General features: G+C 44.4%; 1 protein-coding gene across 2 annotated transcripts in view; it reads left to right on the forward strand.

The window, feature by feature from the left end:
- Positions 1-15,054, forward strand: part of BRINP1 (BMP/retinoic acid inducible neural specific 1) — an 88,294-nt gene extending 73,240 nt beyond the window's left edge. For both annotated transcript variants that reach the window (XM_015645136.3, XM_019008463.1), the window contains exons 6-8: positions 1,348-1,584; positions 6,952-7,174; positions 12,649-15,054. In XM_015645136.3, the coding sequence (XP_015500622.1) occupies positions 1,348-1,584; positions 6,952-7,174; positions 12,649-13,789 (1,601 nt within the window). In that variant the 3' untranslated portion in view covers positions 13,790-15,054. The remainder of the gene's footprint in view (positions 1-1,347; positions 1,585-6,951; positions 7,175-12,648) is intronic.
- The last annotated feature ends 11,916 nt before the right edge of the window (positions 15,055-26,970 follow it).

Here is a 26,970-nt window from a genome sequence, read left to right on the forward strand (position 1 = left end):
CCACTGCCTCCTGAGCCCCCAAACCTGCTCTTCCAGAGGGACCTCATTACGACTGAGGTGCTTCTCTGGATCCAAAAGCAAAAGGGTAATGGGGTCCCAGGGTCACCACCTGCTGTTTTTCTCTTGTCTGAGGTGGACACAACCCATCAGAGACGGGCCTGCACTCCTGAAAGGGGTCACAACCCTTTTTGCCATTCCTGCACACTCTCATCCTCTGAATTATTGTCTGATTTTCATTCCACTCCAGTGAGCTGTCAGGCACGGATCTGGTAATTCAGCACAGCAGAAACACAAACAGATGGGTAATTGACCCTCGTGCCTTCATTACACCGGGGTCCATAAACTCCTCCCGCTGCCACTCCAAAGTCCCCAGCCTTTCCCAAGTGGGGTCCCCTGAAAATCTCACTCAGAGTCACCGTCCTCTGCCTCGTGCACCACAGACACTGACAGGGGCTGACAGGCAGGACTTGCCAGGTAGAGGAAAACAGCTGTGAATCCTCAGGGACATCCGCAGGGAGCGGGGAGGAGGACGGGCTGGAAACCGCGTGTGCCGCGCAAACACTTAAACTGCCATTACATCCTGAGCAAGGCTGCACCTACACTGGTGCCTGCACAGATGGATGGATACACAAACACTTGCCATGAAGAAAGGGACAAGGGGATAGATCTCCCTGCTAATGTAAGTCTGCCAAGCAACACTGAAATCATCGGCACTAAATCCATTTGCACTTTTATAGGATTTGGCAAGTGGCCTTCCTAGCAGGGAGCAAGCTGCGAAGGCTCAGGTGCCCAACTCCTGTATTTATGCTCTGGGAACTGGGCACTTAACGCTGCAAGGGTCTTTTATAAATCCCCTCTCATGTTATTTTCCTTTCTTCTGTTTTCTGTTCCTTCTTATTTTCCCTTTCAGGGTGTATTTTCCTTTTTTCTGTGGTACCAAACCCATTTAGTGTCTCAAAACAGGTCAGAGAAACATAATGCTCATTGCTTCTGAACTAGCACTTGGTTTCAGCAGACAAAAACCACCACACCTGGGAATAAAGGAGGCTTTGCATTCAGGGCCTTTGTACTGTGCTGGGATCTGGGAATGGGATGAAAGGCTTTTGGGGAAGGAAGTTTCTTGTCACCCTTCTCCCACAGAGGAGATAGGCTCTGCTCTCAGCTAAATCACTATTTGCCCTGGAGGGATGCATTTGTACCTTCCTTATTCATGACAGCTTTTAATTCTTTACCACAACTTTCCCAAACTCTTAATGAAACAGGTTTTGAAAAGAGGAACAAACACCCAAAATTACTTTTTTTAATCACTTTTTTCCCCCTCCTATAACCCTGTTGTTCTCTCTCCAGGTCTCCAGATCATCTTCCCTCAGTATTTACAAGAGAAGTTTGTCCAGTCTGCCTTGAGTTACATCATGTGCAATGGGGAGGGCGAGTACATCTGCCGGGACAGCCAGTGCGGCTGCCAGTGCTCCGAGGAGTTCCCGCAGTGCAACTGCCCCATCACCGACATCCAGATCATGGAGTACACCCTGGCAAACATGGCCAAGACCTGGACAGAAGCCTATAAAGATCTGGAGAACTCAGGTAACTGAGCAAAACTCGATTTTTCAGTCTGTGGCTGGTCGTAAAAATCTTTTATTCCCTCAGTGTAATGCTCTAATTTGGCTAAAAAATAGAGGATATTGAACCCAACCCCAGGGTACCTTTTCTTCCTCTATTAAACACACAGACAGGAACACACACCACACATGAATGATGTGTACAGGGATATTTTCCTGCATATGTTTGGTTAAAAATCTGATTTTTTTTCATACCAAACCATCTCCAAATCTCTCTTTTAATAGTTCTGTGGAGAAGCTTGCACAATATGAATGATGCAGAAATTGCTTTTCAGATTTGCATGAATGCTTTATTCTGCTTTGGCGAAAGCTTTTCAGAGGGAGAGGAACACACAGGTCAGATGACACCTCCTTTGAGGCAGGGAGGAGAAGGGAAATGACTCCTCTCTCCTGCAGGGCAGTGTCTGCTGCTGGGAACATCTCTCTTTTCCACTTTCTTCCCAGGTGAGGCTGGGGGTGTCAGTGGAGTTTGTTCCATGTTGATACTGGTAGTGGGAGTAGTTTACTCAGAGGGGGTGTGTTGTACTCACAGGATACACACTCCTGAGGGCTTGAGGTAGGAAAGAGAAACTCTTGCAGTGAATTCTATCCTTTAGCAAGTGGTCTGCCTGCCCTGAAACCACACAGGCACCAAGCAGAACTCCATCAGGAACTTGTCCTTGTGCTGACTCTCATCTTTCAGTCTTAACCAGCCACTTTCTGACACATTTTCTTCAGTGATTATTATCACAGCTACCCAGATCTCCGTGTCAGGAAGGAAAACTGTTGAGAACGGGACCATCTAGCTCAATTCAAGAAGAGTTCTTCACAAGTTCTCTTTCTTCATTCTGGAGGTCACCTTAATCCCTTTAAAGGCTGAAATGCAGTAGCCTGTGATGTTTCCATGAAGGGCTGTTGAGGATTTGCTCACACTTCAACACGTGGCCCCTGCTGGTGTTTGTGCTGCTGCACAGATCCTTCTGTCCCGCTCCTGCTGTCACCCTGGTGCTCAGCTGAGCAGCCAGAGTGGGAGTTGGTGGCCCAAGGCTAATGACCATCCTGACCAGACCCCCCAATGTGCCCTGGGGAGCCTGGGCTGGGTTCCAGCAGCAGGTCACCAGCTAATGAGCTCAGATTCTTTCTGTGAGTCTCTATGGGTTCATGGATGGGGTGGGGAACACCAGGGCAAACCAGAAATGTGGATTTTGGGAGCTTTTGCCAGCTCAGCACTACACAAGTTTACAAGGATTACTGGTGGTGCCTGCCAGCACAGCTCTGCCACTGGTTATATGTTACCAGTTAGTTCTGGCACAGGATCTTCACAAAAGGTGCTCAAGAGCCACAGGTTGGTCTCATCAAACCCTTTCCCTTCCCTGGGGATCTAACCCAGGCACTGGGAAGGTGGGAGCCCTGTGGAGAGGGGAGTTCCAGTCCCACACTCTGTCCTTGCTGCACTCGATCCAAGCACAGGCTGGGGTAGATAATTACATTCAGGCTCCCTTCCCTTGAGATTTGAATGGGGGAAGGTGTTTTTCATTTGCCATGTTAAAGTGACATATTGCAATGCAATTTCTGCCATATTCCACCCAGGGCTGGAGGCTTTTCAGGGCTAGATGGAGTGATTATCTTTATGTCTAAAGCTGCTGCATCTGATTCATCACTTTGATGCATCATGCGTGAACTTATCCTTTGAGATGGAAGTTGCTATCACAAAAGACTGCAGTATTAGTGTTTTGCTTCTTTGTTTTAATAAATATTCCCAATAACTAGAGGATTTTCTTCATTATGAACAGCAGAGGAGAAATCTCTGATGACATCTGAAGGCTTTTCCAATAAAGTGGACTGAAAGGCACAGGAGTGCTCTGAAAGCAAATACCATTTTGCACAGGAAGCTGCTGAAAGTCCAAAACATTTGTATTCTGCTTCTGGTCTGTGCTGGATCCTCTGTTAATTTGAAAAAATCCTGCAGGGCGAATCAAGAGTTGCTGTGATTTGGAATAGTATCTTCAAAGTCAAGGAGGCTGCAGTGAACTGAGGCTGCTTTGAATCGGCTCAGGAGGTTTTTTAGCCCTGTGTTTCACTGCTTGTGGGTAAATTGAGAAAAATAACACTGCCTTATTCTTGGCATTTTAGAATGGCTGGTCAAAAAAATCTGTGATTGTGGATTAAAAAAGCCACAACTTTTAATTAAGTCATTTGGTGGAGTTTTATCTGTTAATTTGTTTTTTAATTCAAGATTATTGCTTTCTGATGTAAATGGGATTTTTTTTTTTCCTTTATAACACTGGCAAAAGGAAGATTTCATCTGTGAAAGAGATGTCTGACCTGTCAATTCCCTGTGGTGCCACTTGTGCTGCTGAGTCATTGCCATGGGACTGCCTTAGGGATGGGATGACTCTGCAGAAAGAGGGACCAAGCTGCATCACGGGAGGTGTAGTTCCAGCCATCAGAAAGGTTTGCTGTGCAGAGGAATAAAACAGCAACAACTGCAAACAGACTTGTTAATTCATTGTAAATTCTCAGGGTTAAGAATGAACAATTCCCAGAAACAGGGAATATCCCCATCCATGCCACCAGTTTCCAGGCAGAGTTATAAAAAAAATATAAATAATGAAGAAACTATGTTGGTTTTAAAGTACTTTTTACATTTTTTTTTCCCTTCATCACCCTAATTTTAAACAACCACATCCAGCTTTTATTTTGCCAGATTTGCTGCTCATTTGTTTTTCCCCCAACGTTGCACTGCGGTAGCAAAATGTGCACACTGCACCGAAATTCCTGCCTTGCCCGTCTCGATGAAAAATGTAGCACATTCATCATCAGAGGGAAAAGAGCCTGGGCTCCTGCACAAAAAGGCTTTTGAGGAAATTGATTTATAAGGGGCGGGAAGCAAACGCAAGGCTTTTACTGCTGAAAGGTACCTGGAGTAATCAGCATGGTCAACAGAAGCAATTATTCGTGATGGAGGTTGCACAGCCCCGTGGAAAAGCACAGAGCTGGGTTTGGGGAGGAGAAGCAGCATTAAAAACAGAGTGAAAACCTGAGAGATGACTAAAAAAACATCCCTTGGTTATCTCAGGGGGGGAGGAAGGAGACGAGCAGATGTCCCATGGATGTTGGTAGTGCAGTGATGACGATTATTTTTATTTTGGTAGTGCAGTGATGACGATTATTTTTATTTTGGTAGTGCAGTGATGATGATTATTTTTATTTTGGTAGTGCAGTGATGATGATTATTTTTATTTTGGTAGTGCAGTGATGATGATTATTTTTTGGTGTGATGAGTAGGATGTGAACATCCATTTGCCATCCATGTCAGGATGAGACTGACTAATGTACAGATATCCTTTGTTAGGCAGCTTGTTGAACTGCAAGTTGATGAATAATAGGAAATCTGTTATGCAAATATCTTTGACTTGGTACTATGGGATGTAAATTATCTGGTCTGATTTTCTCCACTAATTCTATGGATTATTTCTTTATATTTGAAAAGATATCAGCTAACAAGCTCTCATTTTTCTTCTGAAAATAGGATGAAGGAATTAAAAAAAAAAAAAATTAAAAGGATTGGGAAAGGATCAGAAATAATGGAGATAATGTAGAGGAAAAGATGGCTATACTTGTTGGCTTCTTTGGGAAGTTTATGGCAGGGTTCTAGTCCAGTCCCCCTCTACAAGCAGAACCACAACCACAACTAGGTCAGGTCAGCCTTGGTTTTGTCTAAAATGAGAGATTTTTATACATCTCTGATCATGTTCCAGTGCTGCATTACCTCCAAGTGACGAAGTTTTTTAGTAAATTGTTTTAATTTCTCAAGCTGCTGACTTGTTGTACTGCTAACTTGTCTTCCTCCTTGTTATAGCAACTGTCTCTCAAAAAAGGAGTTTTGTTCATATCTGTGAGCACCTTTTGAGCAGTTGCTGCTGTAATTAAATATCCCTTGGCCTCCTCTTTAAACCAGTGCAGCTCCCCACAGCTGACTGCAGAACTTGTGCTCAGGCCCTGGAGCACCTCGTTGTCCCTCAGCTCTGCCCTCCCAGCCTGTCCATCCCTTTTAGGTGGGTGCAGTGGAGCAGTGCCAAGAAAAGGTGCATTTTAGCTTCCCCAGCCAGCTGGATTCAGCCAAATATGAAGTTTTTTTTCTTGTGAGAACAGGATGTTGACCCAGCTCAGCCCCCAGGACCTTCCTCAGCTGATTGTGCCCAAGCCTGTGCTGACACATGGGGCTTTTTTCTCCTGGTACAAAACATTGCTCTTGTCATTATTGCATTTTGTGGAGTTCTTATTGTCCTCCTCATTGCATTTCTCAAGGTCTCACTGTGTCAAATATGGTTTACTAGCATCAAAAATTGAGTTATTTTCCCCTGAGAAAGTTGGAATCATCTGTTTTTTCCCAACTGAGGATGTCCCAGCCTGGTAATCAGTCTGAACAAACCACCCTTCTCAGGTAGGAAGGGCTGACCATGAACAGAAACAGCACCAGGATTTCTGATTGTGATGAAAAATTACCTCTCAAACAAACCCTGCATAACAGTGGGGTTTTTTTCATTAGCAAACAAAATAAAATGGAAATAAAGTGATCAAAAAACAACAAACAGAACAAATAGCAGCACTGAGCAATATATTTTTCGATCAATTGGATTTGTACCCTTTGGCTAAAATTAACACCTTTTGTTCTCACCCAAAACCTGCAAACTATTTTATTTTATTTTCCTCATTACAAAATGCAACTCATTTAACTTCAAATGGAGTTAAATGACAGGTAAGAATCAGTATGCTCTTTTTAAAAATTGCAAAAGCAGGACATTTTAACAACATCCATACCTTTCCTCTGGGGAATTTTTAAAGCTTTGTTTTTCCCCCCTTTTTTTTTTAATTACGCAGCAAAATGCTTTGCCTTCAACAACAAACAGCATTTCAGGAGCAGCTGAAAAACAATGTAAATGAGAACTCTTTAACTGACAATGATTACAACTCCCAGTTTTTGTTTACAGCCCTTAGACTATAACCTCATATTCCAGGGAATTTCTCTCTTTTTTTTTTTACTTCTCCACCCTGTACACTTCAACTTTGTTGTTTCACCTTGATATTATAAACCATATATAAACCTATAAACCATAGGGGTTTTTTTCCTAAATGGGAGCAGCAACATCCATGGAATTTGTGGTTTCCTGGGGCAGAATGACAGACCAGTTACTGATTTACCTTTAACTAATGGACATCACCTTCCCCTGGCAGAGCTGAAGAACTCTCATTCCTCACAGCTCCTTCTCCACCCTGCTAATGAAAATCTTTGTAACAGTTACCGCTTGGAAACCACCGTATTTCTCCCCATTTCTTCTGTGTGTTGCAGATGAGTTTAAATCCTTCATGAAAAGGCTACCTAGCAACCACTTCCTGACCATTGGGAGCATCCACCAGCACTGGGGGAACGACTGGGACCTGCAGAACCGCTACAAGATGCTGCAGAGCTCGCTGGAAGCCCAGCGCCAGAAGATCCAGCGCACTGCCCGCAAACTCTTTGGCCTCAGTGTCCGGTGTCGGCACAATCCTAACCACCAGCTGCCTAGGGAAAGGTACCTCCATCCTTCCTTGGCCATGGGGGAGCTGGGCTGGGGGGCTGGTGGAGCTGAGCTCAGCCCCAAACCCAACAGTGTTTGCATGTAGGGTGTGTTGGCATGGATGTTTGGGGGAAATGGTCAAATCTGAAATTCCTGGAGGTGTAGGTAACTTTTGTCACATTCCTGATTACACTCACATCCCTTCTGTGTGGTTTTACCTATCCAGGGGAAGGGCATCACTTGTTCCCTGTTCCCAGCATTGCCAGGGGACCCCGTGTCCAGTGAGCAACAGTCAGAAAACACTGTAAAGGAATTCTCACTCAGGGCTTGGCCTGTACATCATACTTATTTTCACTTTAGAATCATGGAATCACTGAGGTTGGAAAAGACCTCCAAGATCATCAGGAATACCAAGAATAAAAACATATTAAATATAAACAGAACATGCTTAGTCTGTTCTGCAGACCAAGCTGCTTTTTTGTGGTTTTCCCTCAAGATCCACAGTTGAGTTTTCAGCTTCCCCTCGCTGTTAAAAGAGACATGTGGAGCACAAGGTGCTTCAGCCCATTTTTGGATGGTGCTCCTCAATATCTCCAGAGTGAAAGGAGAAGCTTTAGTTTCACTTGGAATACATCACATTTCTGCTGTGAGATGCAGCGTGAACCTGTAAAACCTCACTGAGCAGAAGCCTTGCAAGGTTATTACAGGTGGAGAGAGCAGATTTTCCATTACTGCTACAGCAACTATTGATATCTAATAATCCACTCCTGCTGGCTCCTTTCAGCCCTAACCTGTAGCTGGGTTTGCTTCAAGTCATTTTTGGAGACTTGCATTTCTGGATTTTAATAAACATCTCTTGCTGTGCCTTTCTGCATTGTCTGGACTGAAGCAATACTGAAAATCCTGGGGGAAAAAATAATAATGAGTCTGAGTGCCTTTTCTTCCATGCTTCCTTTGGAAGGGTCAGGCCAAGTTAATATTTGAAGAGAAACTGTTTATCCACTTCCTTCATTACCTAAATATTCATTTTCAAGACAAAATTGACAGACTGACTGCTGTCTACTGCTCTCATCCAGCTCCTTGGCTGCTGAACACGCTGACTTTTCATTTCATCACTGTGCAGCTCAGAAAACTCTTCCAGGGCTTAACACCTCTTTAATTACCAAGGAATCTCATGTTTCTAGACAAAGATTTGATGGACTTACTAGGGATGAGGAGAAATATCTATTAAATGTAAGAGATTATGAAATAAAGTCCTTGGAGATCTTCCTAAACCTGGTCCATCCCTGCCAACTGTCTGAGCTGTCCTGACCAGGTGGAGAGCTGGAGGAGCCACAGGCATGCCCAAGGTGGAATTTTTTTAATTGTACCATAGCAACAGCTACAACAACAACAAAGTGAAGCAGCAGTGAGGAAATCTCCATCCAATCACGTTGCTCCAAAACATTCAGACAAATATGTCTTCAGCATTTATCATCTATTTTAAAAACCCAGCCAAGCAGAAAGGGAGCCTCCAACTACTACAATGAAATCTGGGGGAAGGGGGGTGGAATGGATGATGGCAGATGGGTTTTTAACTGACTGATGTGCTTGATTTGTTTAAGTCAACATCAGCAGGCATATTATCATTTCTTTTCTTGTTTGTCATTCTGCATCTGCAGCTAGGCAGGGGAGCAGTGTGGTAGGAGCTCTGTAGCTGGAAGAGGTGCAGCCCATCTTTCTCCTCACAGAGCTGGGAAATACTCTCATTTTCTAATTGTTGCTGTACAGAATGACAGAGGATTATCAAGCATGCCAGTGGCTTTGAAAGGATGGCATGGTTCTATTAAGAGCAAGCCTCTCTTTAATACACATAATTGTAAGCCTGCATTATACATTCAAAGGCAATGTAAAAAAAAAAGAAATGAGATTGCTGTTGATTGTCCTCAGGGAAAGAAAGAGGTGGTGTTTCCAAAATGAAGATAAGAAAGGAAGAGTAGGGATCCTGGCAATTAGGCTGATTCTCCATGACCCTTTGCAATGGCTAGAAATATTTATATCTATATATCTAAACTATATATCTATATATCTATATACCTATATATATATTTCCTATAGATATATAGATAAAGGTATAGATACACAGATATATAGATATATAGATATATAGATATATAGATATATAGATATATAGATATATAGATATATAGGTACTGATATATTTGGTCTGTACCTCTTTTGTCAAAACCCAGGAAAGTTTAAAGTTTAAAACAGAGTCAAGTCTGTTGGTTCAAAAAGGAGACCACTCCTCAGTTAATAAAACTGTGGTGTAGAATGCTTACCTGTAGTTTTATTTCAAAGCACTGGATGTAAAATAGAAATAACATCCAATGGAGAGAGGGGTTATACATGTTCTGGCCTTCAGCCAAAATACATCTCACAGCTGCTGAGAATAAAAATAGCATTTTTTACTTCACTGTTCTGTACAGAAAATGCAAAAGTACCCCCAGAGCAGCTAGCACTGGTTGGAAAGGTGAGTTTGCAAAGGAAATTTTTTAAGTGCCTGCCTTTTTTCCTTGCAAATAAAAGCCACAAATCTGTCTGGCTCCCTGTTCCCAGCATTGCCAGGGAACCCCATGTCCAGTGAGCAGCAGTCAGAAAACACTGTAAAGTAATTCTCACTCAGGGCTTGGCTTGCATGTCATATTTATTTTCACTTTAGAATCATGGAATCACTGAGGTTGGAAAAGACCTCCAAGATCAGTGAGTCCAGCCTGTGCTTGGTCCTCATCTTGTCACCCCAACCAGAGCAGTGAGTGTCACATCCAGGAGTTCCTTGGACACCTCCAGGGCGGGGATTCCCACCACCTCCCTGGGAATATTTTAAATTAAAATCAATGGCTACTCTGGTACTGATTTTCAGCTGTTAAACAAGGGATCTTTCCAGCATCCTCCTGCTCTGACACCTCTTAGGTACAACGAGCCTGAGCCATCAGAAGGGTGTGTTTTAAAAATTTACCTCTTGTCATCTGAAGGGTTTTGCCTGGTCCTCTGTATATTCTTAACCTGTCCCAGTTGCAAGAAAAAATGGGGTAATTTATACCACTTTACTTCTCTCTCACTCTCTCACACTTCCCATTGTCATGTTTGCAGTTGATGCCCAGCTCTGCCCTGGATTCTGCATTTTTATTCAATTACATCCTTTATTGCTGCCATCAGCAGATCGTGGGTATCTCCTGTTTCATTTTCTTCTTGTTTTCTTTTTTAGTCCTACTTGTGTCTTTGCTGAAAGCTAAGATACACACAGAGCAAAATCAACCTCCCATCCATCCCCCACAAAGTTCATCTGGGGAACAGGAAATTTACTGGTGTCCACTGCAAGATATCAGCTGAGGTTTCTTTCCCATTTTGTTCTGCTGGCTGTTAGTATAAAGAAGGACAGAATTATCCAGTGATTTCTTTTTCCTAAGACAGAACACACCCAAAATGGTCAGAATGTGATCACCTCACTCTGATTTGTACTGTGCCCCTTGCTATGGCCTGGCTGTTCTTGGCCCAGGAACTCAGGGGCATTATCAACACCTAAAACCTGTGTGAAGCATCAACCCAGCACTGCACAAACCCAGCTGCATTTGACTGCCTTTCCAAACAGGAAGCACAAGGCCTCAGATGGGTGAAAACATATTTGTCTTGTTGAAAAGTTAGCAAAAAATTCACCTGTGAGCAGAAGGCATCCTCAGCCCCCTGGGATGGTTTGGAAGTGCTTGCTGCTGGCAGCTTCTGGCTGTGTTTTGCAGCCACACTGTGCTGTGCTGTCCCCTCTCTGCCCAGGCAGAGCTGTCCCAGGAATTAAGAGGAGCCCTGTGCACATTTTTGAGGGGCCAGGGCTGTCACTGTCTCCCTCCACAGCAGATATTTATGGAGGTCACTGCCTTGCTCCCAAGCTTCCCAGCCAACCTTGTCCTTTCTGCCAGCAGAAGAGCTCCTCTCGGCTGGGAATAGGGGAAAGAGACCCTGGCTGCCCTGTAGCACGGAGATAATGTGAAAATTATGTTTCCACACCCAACACTTCAGAATTTTTCTTCTAATGCCCTTCATTTTTTCCTCATCCTGTCTGTTTAACTAATTTTCTTCCTGCTTTCCATTCCTACCTGTTCTCTCTCAGTTGCTGCTGTTGCAGTTTTTCCCTTTCCTTACTCATTACTCCTGCCCACAGTTTCTCTCTCATTTTTCCTTTTACCTGCACATTTTCTTCTCTTTCTTCCCCAATCTTCCTGCTTCTGTTCCTTGATTATTTCTTTCCTTCCAGTGCTTTCTTCTGTTTTACACTCTCATCCCTCCACTCTCTCCCTCCCCCCAGTCATCTTGCTGTTCTTTGCTGCTGTATCATTTAATGCCTTCTTTGATACAGCCTACAGCTTAATGATTATTCGGAGGTCAGGCGATGCAGGTGCCATGAATTTCACTAATCCAGCTCTGAGAGCCTCTGTCCATAATCACTCCCTTCGTTCTACAGGGGCTGAATCCTAATTTGTCATTAGCCAGTCCTCTCACTGCAGCACTACCGAGAACTTTTTGCCCAGAGGAGACAATGAAGTATTCATTAGCCAGGGGGGAGGCGGAGGGGAGGGAGCAGCGGCTGCACAGAGGGTTCTGCTGAGAAAGGAGTCGCTGTACCCAGCTTTCCTGGGGCAGTGGGAAGGGGGAAAAGGGGGAAACCAGGCAACAGGGCAAGTGGGTTGTGCAAAAAGTGAATGTGGGTTGCGGTGTCGTTTTCTAGGAGTCGTTCCAGTGCTGCAGGATGTGGAGTTGAAGGTGCTGATACAGCAGCGTGGGAGTGATGGGGCTCAGGGGTGGGTGAGCGGGGCTGATTTTAAGGGAGAAACTCCAAGAGGTGGTTAATTAGCAGCAGTCTTTTGAGGTTTTTTAAGGAGGAATAGTTTTAGCAGCTTTGTCTCCATGCATCCTGGCTTCCACCCTCTTTTCTACTGTTCTGAGCTCTGCACCATGAGCAGAGGTTGCTGCTTGCTTTACCTTGTCCTGTTATGGGTCTGTTTTTTAGAGGGTCATTTTGCCAATGACCTGAAGAGTGGTTTTCTCCTGCTAGCCTGGGAGTTCTGCTGACCTTGTGATGTCTGATAGCCCCACAGCCTCTGGCATGGCTTTATCAGCTCCATTCCCATGTCACTGTGGCACTGCTGGGATCCCTGGCAGGACACAGTGCTGCTCTCAGCTCCTAGTGCAGAGTGAAGAGAGAGAGCTCAGATGAGCGTTTCTAACTGGTAGCAATTTCTTAGAAGTCTTTTTCTCATCACCAAAGGAGTAAACAGCAGATGAAAGATTCAGTCTAGAAATAGACTGGAATAGCTCCCAGATGCCATGGCAGGGCATCGATGTTCCGAGAGCTCTGCCTCAGACACATCCCTGAAAACACTGTAGCTCCAGCAAGATGTCAACATGAGTCCCTGTGAGGCCTTACAGTGCTAATTCTTCCTTCTCCCCACCCGCAGGACGATACAGGAATGGCTTACCCGAGTCCAGTCCCTGCTGTACTGCAATGAGAACGGGTTCTGGGGGACCTTTCTGGAAAGCCAGCGGAGCTGCGTTTGCCACGGTGGCACCAGTCTGTGCCAGCGCCCCATCCCCTGCATCATTGGGGGCAACAACAGCTGTGCCATGTGCAGCCTTGCCAACATCTCCCTCTGCGGCTCGTGCAACAAGGGCTATAAGCTTTACCGAGGCCGCTGCGAGCCCCAGAACGTGGACTCGGAGCGGAGCGAGCAGTTCATCAGCTTTGAGACGGACTTGGACTTCCAGGACCTGGAGCTGAAGTACCTGCTGCAGAAGATGGACTCTCGCCTGTACGTGCACACCACTTTCATCAGCAACGAGATCCGCCTGGACACCTTCTTCGACCCGCGGTGGCGCAAGCGCATGTCCCTCACCTTGAAGAGCAACAAGAACCGGATGGACTTCATCCACATGGTGATCGGGATCTCCATGCGCATCTGCCAGATGCGCAACAGCAGCCTAGACCCCATGTTCTTTGTCTACGTCAACCCGTTCAGCGGGAGCCACTCGGAGGGCTGGAACATGCCTTTCGGGGAGTACGGCTACCCGCGCTGGGAGAAAATCCGCCTCCAAAACAGCCAGTGCTACAACTGGACCCTGCTGCTGGGCAACCGGTGGAAAACCTTTTTTGAGACCGTCCACATCTACCTACGCAGCCGGACTCGGCTGCCCTCCCTCCTGCGCAACGAGACTGGCCAAGGGCCCGTGGACCTTTCCGACCCCTCCAAGCGCCAGTTCTACATCAAGATCTCAGACGTGCAGGTCTACGGCTACAGCCTGCGCTTCAACGCTGACCTCCTGCGCAGCGCGGTGCAGCAGGTCAACCAGTCCTACACGCAGGGCGGGCAGTTCTACTCCTCCTCCTCCGTCATGCTCTTGCTGCTGGATATTCGGGACCGAATCAACCGCCTGGCGCCTCCGGTGGCCCCGGGGAAGCCGCAGCTGGATCTGTTCTCTTGTATGCTCAAGCACCGCCTGAAGCTCACCAACAGCGAGATCATCCGAGTGAACCACGCACTGGACCTGTACAACACCGAGATCCTCAAACAGTCCGACCAGATGACAGCCAAACTCTGCTAACCCTGGACTTAGCAATGGACACCTTGGTGATCGATCCTTTTGCTGTATAAAAAAAAAAAATAAAATAAACACACAAAAAAAATATCCAACAAAACCAAAAAAAAAAAGAAAAAAAAAGAAAAAATGAAAAAATAAAAAGAAAGAGGAAAAAAAGTAAAAAGGAAGAAGGAAAAGCGGGGGGAAAGGAAAGAAAAGAAAAAGGGGAAAAATAAGATTTGTAAAATGTAATTAATATACAAAAGAGGAAAAAAAAAGAGGAAATTCTTCATTTGTTGAAAACTAAACCCGTTCTAGCAGCTGTATAAAACTGTCAGGCATGTTTGTTATTTCTATAATCCGTCATAAAAGGGTAACACCGTTCTCTCTCTTGACCTTGGGGGTGTTGCTTGCGAGTCCTCAGGGGCAGCAGAGGAAATAAAGGGAGGAGCAGAGAGAGGGAAGAACTTCTGTACTGAACTGTCGAGTTTTCTGCTATGCAGGTGCCAAGACAAAGAGACATACAAAAAAAAATTATCAAAAAGTCAAAGCAAACAAACAAACAAGAGTTATATGTAAATGTAAAAGAGCTACCATTATTCCTATAGTGGGAGTAAATGGTTAAAGATAAAAGATATTTCTTCTGTTGAGATTTATGCCAGCTTTATGTTGAGTTATTCCCGCAGCCTGTGCTGAGCTTTGCTGGAGGACAGGAGGGGATGGCAGCCCTTGGGGAGTAAAAAGGATCCCTGGTGAGACCACACAGAAAAGGTGGAGGGTGGGTGCAGGGCTCAGGTGTCCTCCCTTTGGGATTTCCATCTTGGAAGACGTTTCACCAGAGGCAGAGGCTCAGCAGATGCTGGAGAATGGGAAGTGTTGGGTTGTTTAGCTTGACCTGCAGCGTGTGCCCTGCACTGGGCTGGTGCTGCCTTCAGTGGTGCCAGAGGAGGAGCAGCACCTGTAAATCTTCACTCACTCATCTTTCAGGCCCTTCTACGTAGTCCCTAAAGCAGAGAAAGCCAAAATCATTAAGGCAAAGCTGAGTTTGTCTTTCTGCCTCAGGTGCTGGGTTTTCCAGTAGCGCTGGGTAACCCTCATCACCACAAAAACTAAAGCACAATGCAAGGGAATACATTTCCAAGGAAACCTGGAGACACTGAAGGGTACATAGGTCATTTCTGTTCACTGGGAAAGGAAAAAAAAAAATCCTTTTTACTTTCTTATGTTTCTGTGGCTGTGAATAATATCCTTGTCTCACTTACACTTTGTCCACAAAAAAAAAAAAAAAATACAGCAAATATATGAGAACATTTTATTAAAATATATGCAAAATTAGTAAAAGGGAGGGGTGGGAGGGAAGAGCACAACAACCAAACTTATCCTGAATTTGCAAGGATAAAGCCAAATTAAAAAGTAATTGAGTTATCAAAAAAAAATACTGAAATAACCAAAAGGTGGGTAGAATTTTTTGGAATGTGTGTGGACATGTGTTTGGATTTAAACAAAAAATAGGATGTTGAATGGAGTGTGTGAATGAAGGATCAGCTGAGCTGGGTGATGAAGCCTGAACACTGTGGGAGGTGAGTAGTGAGGTGTTTCTCTTAATTTCACTGTTTTTTTAGTTGAAGTTGATTGAGAAGTGCTAGTGAGAGACTGGAATTCCCACTCTCCAGAAGGGGAGAAATAAATCTCTGATCCTGATGCCTTCCAGAGCTGGAGGAGCATCCTGGGGAAAACAGGTCTGAGCAAGGGGCACAGTCCTGATCCAAAAAACAATATTCAGGTTTGGCTCAAGATTTAACATGTTGATTCAATTGAGCTCAAAATAATCTTGTAGGAATTTTCACTTTATTTCAAGACTTTGGCTGAGATTCTGAGAGTAACATCGGTTCTGGAAAGACCTGGATGCATTTAGTGTTGGTCATATGGCACCAGGGACTTGGACCACTAAGGCTGGTTTCAGGTTTAATTCATATGATTTAGGTTTTCATCCAAATTTCCTGAGAAGGAATTGATACCTTTGGGAAAATATCCATTCACTGAACTCTCCTGCTGAGCTACCAATTGAGGGCATGAGAGAAGCAATTTGGGTAATCAGTAAAACCCCAAAAAGGGGGATTAGTCACAAAAGGAATGGGTATCAGAGAAAGAGCTGGGTGAATTAAACAGCAAGGATGTTCTTAGGGACATTTCCTTTAGTAATACATTTTTTCCCCCTACTGTGTATCAAGATCTCTCTCTCCCCTGGTCAGTCCACACAAGAGGCCTCAGGTTGCCCATTTTTCCCAGTGTTTGTTTTTCATTTGCTTGGTCTTTGCTTTGTGTAGCAGAAAATCGTATTAGACCTCACCATTCCAAGAGTGTTCTTTATAGATGTGACATTTCTGCCTCAGCTTTCTGATAAGAGAACATTTGGCAGCAATCGTATGCATGGAGGTGAGTTTTAAGCAAATAGTAGAGAGTATTCATGGGAAATGAATGTCAAATTTGTAATTATCAGTAGAAATAATGTTCCTGACAGTTACATCCATCTAAGCAGGGAATAGAAATGTACTGTTTAAATTACATGTATGACCCAAAGAGCTGACACTTGAAAGAGCTATGGTTATAGCTCTAAAAATACTGACTGCTGCTTCTGAGCAGCCTGAGCTGCAGCCTGCATGCAATGATGGGATTTGCACATGGCTGGGAATAGTGACCGTGCCAACACGGGGTGAAATTAATTCCATAAATTCTTTCCTTTGAGATAAAAATCCAGGTCTAGTGAGCAGAAGCCAAAGAAGCTGCAATTAAATCTCAGATCTCATGGGTAGCTAGCAGCACATTACCTAAATCTCACCCGGTGTTTGTGGCACTGGTGGGGATCAAATCAATTGCCCTCACGTATCTTTAACGATGCCTTGGGATGAGCAGCCCCCAGCTTTTTCTGCCCTCAGCAATGGGGGAATGCCATAAACATTAAGCAAGGTTTTGGGTGCCAACAGAACATTAAATCCTGGCTGGCCCATCCAGAACTGAGTGGATGGTGTGGAGCTGAGAGAGGCACGTGAGGCAACGTTCCCATCGTGGAAAGGACAAGCCAGAGTGTGAGGAGAGGGAAGGAATTTTGGCATAGACATGCTGTCAGCATGTGGAACTCACCTTGGGAGTACCTGATGGTGCACCTGGATATGATGGCACATCAACACCGCAAAGCAGAGCCACGTTCCAATGTGGCTACATAAAATATTGTGAAGGAATGCAGCAAAAATGTCAAGAATAAACTCCCCATGTCCTTCAAGGTAGGGAGGATGAAGTTATTTGACAGCTCAACCACCATTTTGGGCTCACTGAGAAAATGGGAAAAACCCCAAGGAAGCCAATCAAATGTGGATGATTGCTTTTGATGCTAGGAAATAAATTAAACTGAGCACATGCTCTGCTTCCACTGCTCAGTCCCAAAAGCCCTTCCCCAGGTAAGGGCAGGCTGTGACAGCCAGATCCAGAAACATCCCCCAGGTTTGCTTTAGGGAATTTGTTCTGCAGGCAACTGGAGATGTGGAGGCATCTGAGGCCACACCAGTGCCACAGTGGGGTTAAAGGGCTCCTGAGGAAATGATGGTCATAAAAACGTGTTTGACAAGACAATGACTGGAATGGAGGGTAATTAACACAGCAGAATTAGGCAGGACACAGAGAACCCCTTCACCATAAAACTTGACCCACTAACCTGCAAGATCAGTGGGTATTGGAGAGTTTAATGATAAAAGGGATGTTTGTACTCTCAAACCAGAGTAACCATTCTCTGACTGTGTCAGAACAAAACCCAGCTTCCCCCCTTGGCACGAGGAGGAGTTAGGGAGAAATCCATCAGATTGTCCAGCTCAGCTAATAGAGATGCTCCTACCAATTCAGGACAGATATTTTCATTAAATTAGGGACTACATGAAAGCTGGAGCTTCCAAATAACCCAGAGGAAAAAAAAAAAGCAAAGCAAATTCCAGGTGTCCCAAAGCCAAAGCATGGAAAAAACAGCAGGTAGGGCAGAATCCTGCTTCCTTTCAGATGCAGAAGACTTCTGGGACCATTTTCCTTCAGTCACAGGAATTCATTGGGAGCTTCCTAAGAAATCTGCTCTTTTTAAATTATTCAAATTTAGACTCACCAGCCGGTGTGGCAGAAAGCAAAAGATGTCAGCAAGTCTTATTAACATGCTGATGCTATGGCTTCAGGAGTGTGCAGAATGTCCATTTGGATCAGGGCTAAGAGCACAGCATGGAGTTGCCATGGAAACGTGGGGAGGCCATTAATTAGCTATCACATGGAATTGTCAGGAAGAATCTGGACCTCAGCAGCTTTGGCCTCCTCAGAGGCAAAGGGCACAGCCCCAGAGACCACCCCAGTCAGGCCCAGTGACCCCTGCACAGCTCCAAAAACAGCCACATTCCAGAGCAGAAATGTCCTCCTGAGGGGCTGAGAAGTAGGTGGACAAGAAAGGGGAGGGAACAACAAGCAGAGAAATAGATAAAGGATGGAGACAACTTCTCTTTTTCTTGCCCCTTCCCTTCCCAGGAGGCCTAGCTGCTCTTGCACAGAGGAACATGAGATCTGCTGCTTTTTGAGCTGGCAAGGTTATGCCAAGTGACCTCAAAGAAGTGAAGAGCAGCCCCAAGGCCCTGGAAAATCAAATTAATGGAGTTTGCATCTTCTTGGGTGGGCTGCACCTGGGATGAGGGAACTCCAGTGCTCCCTAAAGCCATCTCAGGCCACGCTAAACCAGGATTCCCTTTCCCCAGAGTGAAACATGGGCAAGTAAGAGAGGCTTCTTGGCCACTTGCCCAGCCTCCCTTCAGAGCCAGAATCCTGTAAGCAAGCTGTGATGGACTTCAGCTGCCATGGATGGGATGTTCTTTTTAGCTCTTTAGCCCACTTGCTAAAACATGGCTCAGGAGGACATTTGGCAGATGGTGCCTCCTGCACAGGGGTGTAGCAAGATCCCCAACCTGGCTGCTCAGTCCCAGCACGCTGGGTGCCAATCCCAGCTCTGTGCTCCATCTCCTAAAGCACTTTCCTTCAGGAATTTACCCTCACTGAAAGGAAGAAATGGCACAAGGAGGAGGTGCTGCATGTGTGAGAGCAGAGACACAGGAGGATGGTCTGTGGTGTGTGTTTTGGGGAGAGGCTGAAGGGAGACATGGCAGACAAGGCATGAGGAGGTCATGGGGAGACATTTCCATGTTCCTTCTACCTTGGAAAATTTGAAATCATAGATTAATCCTGTTGGAGGCAGTCAGATTATAGACTTCTTGTCCAAGAATGCACATACCAATTATCTCACGCTCACAATTTCTTTGCCTTAATCTAAATCTTCTCCTAATGTCACCAGAATTATTATTCATCTGTGAGTTAAATAAATATGGAAATCAATGAGGTAAAATACTATATAAAAGCCTTGTTGGACACTTCAGTCCTTCCTTCTGAATCTTTAACTGGAACAAGGTGGGTGCTTTGTACAAATACATTGTTCAACCAAAGCTTCCTCCAGTGTGAGAAAAAAAGGAAAATTATCCAAGTCTCTCCCCCTTGGGTATAAAAGACATCTCCAGGAACAGCCCCAGGTTCTGTTACCCATCTTTGTGTCCCCATCCTGAGTGTTTATCTGCAGAGCAGTGCAGTCTCCAGGTGGCTCCTGTCCACCTCCAGCACTTGTTTGTAAGACAAGAAGGAAATTTGACCTTGTGTAGAGCCCTTAAAAACACAGGCCATGGGTTCCTCCCCAGGAGAACTACAAAGGTATAGCTGGAAAAAATCACCAGAGCAGCAGAATCTGTGGAGGAGTGAGATCTGGTGAGGTGACCCTGAAGAGATACAGGCAGGCACAAAAGAAATTGGAATACTGACCTCAGTGCTCAGGGAGGACTCCTTTCACTCCCATCGTGTCTCTCATCACCTCCTCGATTCCTTTTGGCTCAGTGATGAACAAAACCAGCCCATTAGATATTAAAATAAATTTTAAAAAATCGATATATAATATATATTATAGACATATATATACAATATAATATATATTAAATATTAATATAATTAGATAAAATTATATATATATATATATAACAGGCATCATTCAAGCACAGCTTAAAATAATATTTTAATGCTGAAAAAGTCAATAAATCAAACTGAACAAAAAAACCCCAAAATAAAATGGGAAAACACACCAACTCATTTTGTTCATTAGGGATTTTTTAGCCAGAAATAAATCACTGTGAAATCCCTTAGATTTTAACTACACAAGAGCTTCCAGTAGAAAATGTCCAACTGAATCATTTTGGCTGAAATTTTAGGTATAAAAAAATAGTTTAAAGTCTGACAAAGTCTGACTGACAAATGTGGGAGGGGAATTACTTTTTGAGAATCTGACTTAGCCCTATGTTTTAATGCTGTCAGTCATGTTGTCTAGAGCATAGATTTGTCTAAATAGGAAAGAGAAGTTCACCTGGGGTGATTTTCCAAGGTGCTCACACATCTCAAACAGGGAGAGCTGAAGGTCAGGAGTTCTCAAAGCTGCTGCCAGGAACAGAGGGAAGAACTCCTGGATGATGGTGCTGCTGAATTCTAGTGAGGGAGCCAAGAGACTGACGTCAGAAGGACAGAAACACAATTACACCTTTTGTGTTTCTATATCCAGGTTTTTATAACGTTTTGATATATGTATATTATTGATATTTTAGCTTATTAACAGGCATCTATTAATTTATCTATTAATCTACATTTTGAGGGCTCCGTGGCAATCCAAGTCTCATTGTGCTTATTCCTGGGTGTACACTGAATTAATACAAGATGCCAGTTACACAGACATGGTCAGTTTAGGACTGCTCTGCTTTTATAGGTGAGAAAAGGGAGTCCGAAAAGGACAGAGAGTGACTTCTTATGGCAAAGCCTGCACAGAACTGTGACCAGAGGCTCTCTGGAGAGCCTGACCTTTGTATGAAGATGAGGAGAATGTGGGTGTGGGAATGGTTATTCCAGGTGTGTTTGGTTCCCATAGCCGGTTCCTGGTGTCTGACTGTCCCACCCACACAGGCAGTGACAGTGACCTTGAGAAAGATGTGTGCTGCCACGGTGTGGGTTTTGTTTCAGACTTCTGACATCCCAAATGCTCAGGTCCAGCCTGAAAGGAAAATCTTCACCTGATTTTGGAGTAAAGTGACCCCCATAACAGAAATTAAGCAATCATTCAGCCTATTTTCTGGAGCAGGCTCCTTGACCTCATTCAGCATCTCCCTCTTTGTGAGCTTGTGCTGTAGTTTAGGACTGAATCTTATTCTGCCATGTGGTGACAGGATCCTATTCTACAAATGTCAGGCATTTCAGGGCTGAGATCTGGCTTTCAAACTTCCCTAAGACATTTAGACTCAAGGTTCTGTTAAGATTCTTTCCAGAATGAGAAAGAAAAACCTGGATATTGCCTGAGTTGGATTTAGACACTAATTCTGACCTTTTGTGTTTTTACAAGCTACTCAATTAAGGTAGATCACTCCTGCCTCACTCCAGGATACTTGTGAACTATCTCCAGACTTTCATTCCCTCTTGATATGAAAACCTAATCATGTTCATTGCTCAAAATCAACTCTGGTTGAAGACTAATGCAAAAAGGCTCAGCTTAAGCAAGCAGCTTGTTCAGGAAATGTAGATAAGAAACCCTGGCGGGTTGCTTTGAAAGTCAATAGACTTGGATTTAGGAGGATTAGTGAAGGGCTCAGTCCTGCAAGGTGCTGAGCTCGATGGGTTGCAGCACTGAGGGTCTGAATGTGTGTGGCAGATGCATGAAAGTCAAAGGGACTGTTCAGACCCCTCCGAGTTGAGATAATGCCCATATATTATTTTGGAATTCAGAGTTCTCAATAACTGGTAATGTGCAAGAAGAATCCCAGATCTGAGGGCTGGAAAGGCCCTGGAGTCCCAAGATCAAAAACCCAACTTGGCAGCCTGAATTAATTTGTTGATCTCAGCAGCTGGTTGGGTGAGGTGAGCGTGGGCAGCTGTGATGGAAGGTGAAGCATCAGAGTGCAGCCAGCAGCCATCCAGGGGCACAGCACGTGTCCAAATGAGCACTGATTGCATCATTTCTTAATGAGAATTAATATCTCTGATGTAGCACTGAGGGACCTCAGTCGCACACCAAGACCCCAGAGGAGCTGGCATTTTACTGAGATGTAAGAAAAAGGAGATCTGGTGTCACAAAGTCTCTCAGAAGAGCACTAATTAAGAGGAAGATGCATGTGGCACCATCTGAAGTTCCCAGCGGGTTTTCAAGGGTCAGTCCCATGAAGGACCAGTCCTTCATCTGATTTTTAGGGTGGTTTTTTTGCTGCCTCTGGAAATGTTGGACAGGAGCCATTGCTTTTACCATTTCAGTATAATTCCATTCAGAAAGTGTTTTTATACGCCTCTGATATCTTTATAGAGTGAGCAGCATTTCCTTCAGGTCTGCATTACTTGTACATTTATTACAGGATCCAGTTAATAAAAATAAAGGCCAACAAATTCAGAACAAGAAATAACATAAAAGCCAACCAGATGACATAGACAGGACAAACTCATGCTCTAAAAAGAATTTGTTTAAAAGAAGAAAGAGGCAGAGGAGATATTGAAAGAGTTGCCCATGGCCACAGAGTTAGGCACTGACAGTGGGAAAGGAAAGAAAATATAAAAATTGATCTCATGCAGACAGCTCTGATTGTACCCATCCCATGTCTGTGGTTTTCAAAGTTTGTACCTAAAGCAGCAACAGTTAGCTGGGAAATTTAGGCTTTGTTGCCAAGGTGAAGGGAGCTAAGGAGCCAAAACCACATCTAGTGTGTGACTAGCTGTGGAATAGCTCACCAGTTGTGGAACAGCTCCAATTTATTTGAAATATCAGGCATTGGCCAGAGGCAAGGTATTTCAGACCAGGGCACCCAGCTGTTCTAATGGCCCTGGCATATTCCAGCTTTCTGTGCTCTCCTGTAAAACAATAATGCCATTTCTGCCATCGTTATGCATCACAAATCAATCTGGCTGCTCATGAACAGCTCTGACCTGAATCTGTCATTTTACAGCAACCTCCTGTAGGATTCCAGGTTTACTGCCATATAAGTGCTTTATTAGACATGGAAGGCTGTAATAAGCTGATTAAGAAACCTTTCTTTTCCTTTTTTTTAAAAAAGCCTTAACATATACTTTACTGTCATCAGATAAGTACGAAATAAACCTGAAGCTTCACCCAAAATACATTATGCAAAGAAATCTGTCACTATAAAAAGCCTGAACCACGCAGGACTCCCTGTACCAACTCCTCTCTGCACCGCCTTGGCTGCATGAGAGGGAGTCCTGTTGTGGAAACTGTTAATTCTTTAAAAGCCTTGAGTCAAACCATCCTTTCTGTGATTCAGCTGCTGCAAGGCACATTTTCTCCCTAGAAATGCAGCTTTTTGGAGCAATAGTTTCATTCCAAAAAGGAAAGTTCTAAAGTTAAATGGAAAGCAGCATTCTCAAAGTTTTGGGTAAAAGGCAACCTTCCATCTTATTTCGTCTCAGGAATCTCAGGACAGGCTCCTTGAAGGGAAACTTTGGTGAATGATTTAAGAGGGAAGGGCTTCTCTGCTGGGTTTTGATTACTTCACGCCAGATGAGACAGAACCAGCCAAACGCTAAACTGGAAATGAAGTGTTTCAATAATTTCCCATTACAAATGTCAACAAAAATGATATTTTGCTGAATTTGCATTTCTGTGAGAGAAAACTGTTCAGCTGGGGAAAAATGAATTGGTCAGCTCTGTCAGCAGAGAGCGAGTTGAAAAGTGAAGTTCATCCCATCTGGGCTAATGGGGTGTGAAATCTTGGCCTCGCTGAGTACATGTAGACCTTTCTTAGTGCTCCTGAGAGGCTTCGGGGGAAGGAGTGATCCTTGATTGCTCTGTCTCCTTCTACACAGCTGCAATGTGCTGCTCCAGACAGGGATAGGGGGTGAAAACCCCATGGGGGTGCTTTCTATATTTCCAACTCCCACCCTGGTAATCAGGCAGTCTGCAAGAGCTGCTCTCCATCACACACTTCCATGGCTAATGCTCCAGAGAGAGAATTAGCCATGAGGGCAATACATCACACCTCACCCGAACTGGCTCTTGCCCTCGGGCTTCCACTGCTCTGGAAAATGATTCTGGGTGTGTATTTCTTCACCTGAGTGCAGGCAGCAGGGCTCCAGCTGGCACAGCACAGAGGACACATCTCGGGGATGGCTGGTTGTGGTGGGAAGGAAGGAGCACAGTCTGTTCTGATAGTGGGGAAGAACTGTCCTGGATAGAGAGAACCAAACCTGGCAGACATATGGGTATCCAAAATAGACCTAGCAGCAAAATTTCCTGTAAGCTACAGCAGTGTGGAACGTGGAGGGAACAAGGTGGCTGCTCCAAAAGGAGCTGGCTACTGTGTGGGATGTGCTGGCTCTGGATGTGGGGCCTGAGACCAGGATGGTGGCACATATGGCCAAGAAGAACAGTGTTTTTGCAAAACAGAAGACAGAATTGTGAGGATCGTCTGTAATATTTTAAAGCACGACTCGACAAGTTGGAGCCCAGCTTGAAAGGTAGAGAAGGTATTTTGAGTGTCACATTAGAGCCACTGATGGTGGCAGGGTTTTGCAGTGTGTGCTCTGCAATCAGGGCACAAAAGCCCCGGATATTTCTGGTAATCAAAGCCCATCTTTTAAATCAGTTATTGAGTTTTTCCTCTTGTCGCAATCACTGCCCAGCACAAGCTGAATTACAGTGTTCTTTATTAACCAGCACTGCTTGCTTCACCTTAATTAGTGCAGACCACTGGAGTTAAGGTGAATGAGGTGAACATTAGATGCAATTTTATCACTGATGTTGAAAAGACAACCAAACCTCAACTCTTCTCTCTGTGAGTACCTGCCTTGCCTTTGTGAGATGATCAATAGCCCTTACACTGGAGGGGGGTGGGCAAAGCACCTTTCAGAACTGATAATTGTACAGGATCCAAGTGTTTTCTAATAAAATCTTTGAAAACCTTTACAAAATTTCCACTGAAGGCCAGATTTCCTGGGACACCTATAATTATTCAGAGCATAAAAGAGAAGAGATGAGAGTTATCTGCCTGTTTCACCTAAAGAGGCCCAATTCAAACAAGGGACCAGAAAGACCAGAACATGGATAATCAAAAGACAGTGAAAAGAAAATTATAATAATAAATAATAATAAAAGAACAAGGATCAATATCTTGAAGAAAAAGAAAAAAAAAACCATTTAATTTTATACAAACCATAAAGTGTACACACATTTTGTGATTTCCCAGAGGTCTCCTAACTGATTCTATTTTCTTGTAAAACCCACATCTTTACACACCACGTCCCCAGCTCCTGTCTTTGCAATACAAATGTACATCCAGACTGCAGGACACCCTGGGAGATTTATTCCCATGATGCTGCTCTTCCTCTTCTCTTCTTTCATACTTCAAAGTCAAATATTTATTTTTTGGCATCTTCTGTGCTTTACTTTGGTCCCTGAAAGAGAGAAAATTTCTTTTCCTTGTCCTGACTCTGGAAAACCACGAAGGCAGAGGCACCATGGCTCTCAGTGAAGTGGCCAGCAGGATGCAAGAAGACAATCAAATTCACACAGCAGATGGGAAAATGGCTCCTAAATTATTGTTTTCCCCAAACTGTGGCAACATGTCAACATATTGACACATTCAAAATCTTGTCATCCTGGCAGGAAAAATGCTAATTCAGGTTGAGGAAGACACTGGGACATCTTCTCTTACCTTTGAAAAGATCTGTTTTCATTTCACAGCTAACACGTTATGGCGCAGCGTGGTTTATGCTGAATTATTTTGAAGATCTGGTCCTTTCTAGAAGAGTGGAGAACTAAAAAAAGTATTTTATACCCAGTATAGTTAGTGCATCCCAGGCTTTTGCCTGCAGCTTTAGAGAGGAATGTCTGTGTGAGGCCTGTCCTAAATTTATCCTGATTCAAAGCTGTTTTCCTACACCTATATTTTCCTGGACTGTTGTCCAGACTGTGAAAAATGATGGTATTGATCCCACCTCCTTGATGACAAGGCATGACATAGATAATTGGTGATGTCAGGTGGCAGACTGTGCAAAAAGAAAATTAAAAACCTGATGATGTCCCCCTCTCCCATCGCTGGCAAACACAACCAGGCCCCTCAGGCAGCTCTGCCTGGGACTCCTGCCTCCAGAGGGGAGGTTGGTGGCCCAGGGCACTGATGGATGCCCCACAAGTGACCCCCTGTCCGAGATGTTCCAGCCAAAGCCGTGTCCTCCTGGCCCCAGGGAGGTCAGCCTCTGGTTTCTTTTCCAACTTGCTGGCCTGGGGAAGCTTGGCTTGTTATCCTTCCATCTCCTGAGAAGGGGAGAGGAGACCAAAAAAAAGAGAAAATAATTAAAAACAAATCAAAGAGGAGGGAAAATAGCCACTTAGCAACAACTGGTGATCTATCTCCTCAAATGTCCATACAAGCACCAGACTTTCTGAGGTGCCTCTGTGGGAGCAGGAAGGATTAGAGGTGGGAGAAAAAGGGAAAGAAAAAAGTTGTTACATTGAAAACTCACTTTAAGGAAGCCAGGGAAGGTGGGTCTGAGCCAGGCTGCAGTGCTGATTCGAGCTGTGCTTATCACTCTGTGTAGTTCAGGGAGCTTTCAGGTGATTGCTCTAAAAATACCTTATCTGCAACGGTTAAAAATAATTTCCTCTTTTCTATTTATTGACCTCCCTCTTCACTTTTATGACCTCCCATTTCCAAACATCTTCCAAGGATTTAAAAATACCAATCTGTCTTTCTTCCTCCCCACCTAATTTGATTAATGTACACAGCTCTGTTTAATTGGGTGTGTGAGGGAAATGAAGACCTGAAAGAGGAGCATTGCGTCACTGGTCTGACCTCCCAGAGGAGTGAACAACACTCCCAGCACTCTGTCCCTGCGTAATTCAGTGAATTTTGGGTGATCCAAATATGAACTGCTGTCCTCTGAGCTGCTGCTTTGTTGGTCTGAGGAAGAGGGAAAGGGAGACACTCCAGATGGAGGGGAGAGCAGAGAGAGCAGCAAACCACAACCACTTGCTTTGTACGTGGATTAACAGCTGTGCTTTATTCCAGGTGCAGTTTTCCTGGCTGTGGTTTATTCCAGGTGCAGTTTTCCTGGCTGTG

This window comes from Parus major, chromosome 17 (genome assembly GCF_001522545.3).
Source record: "Parus major isolate Abel chromosome 17, Parus_major1.1, whole genome shotgun sequence".
In the NCBI taxonomy this organism is placed as follows: Eukaryota; Metazoa; Chordata; class Aves; order Passeriformes; family Paridae; genus Parus; species Parus major.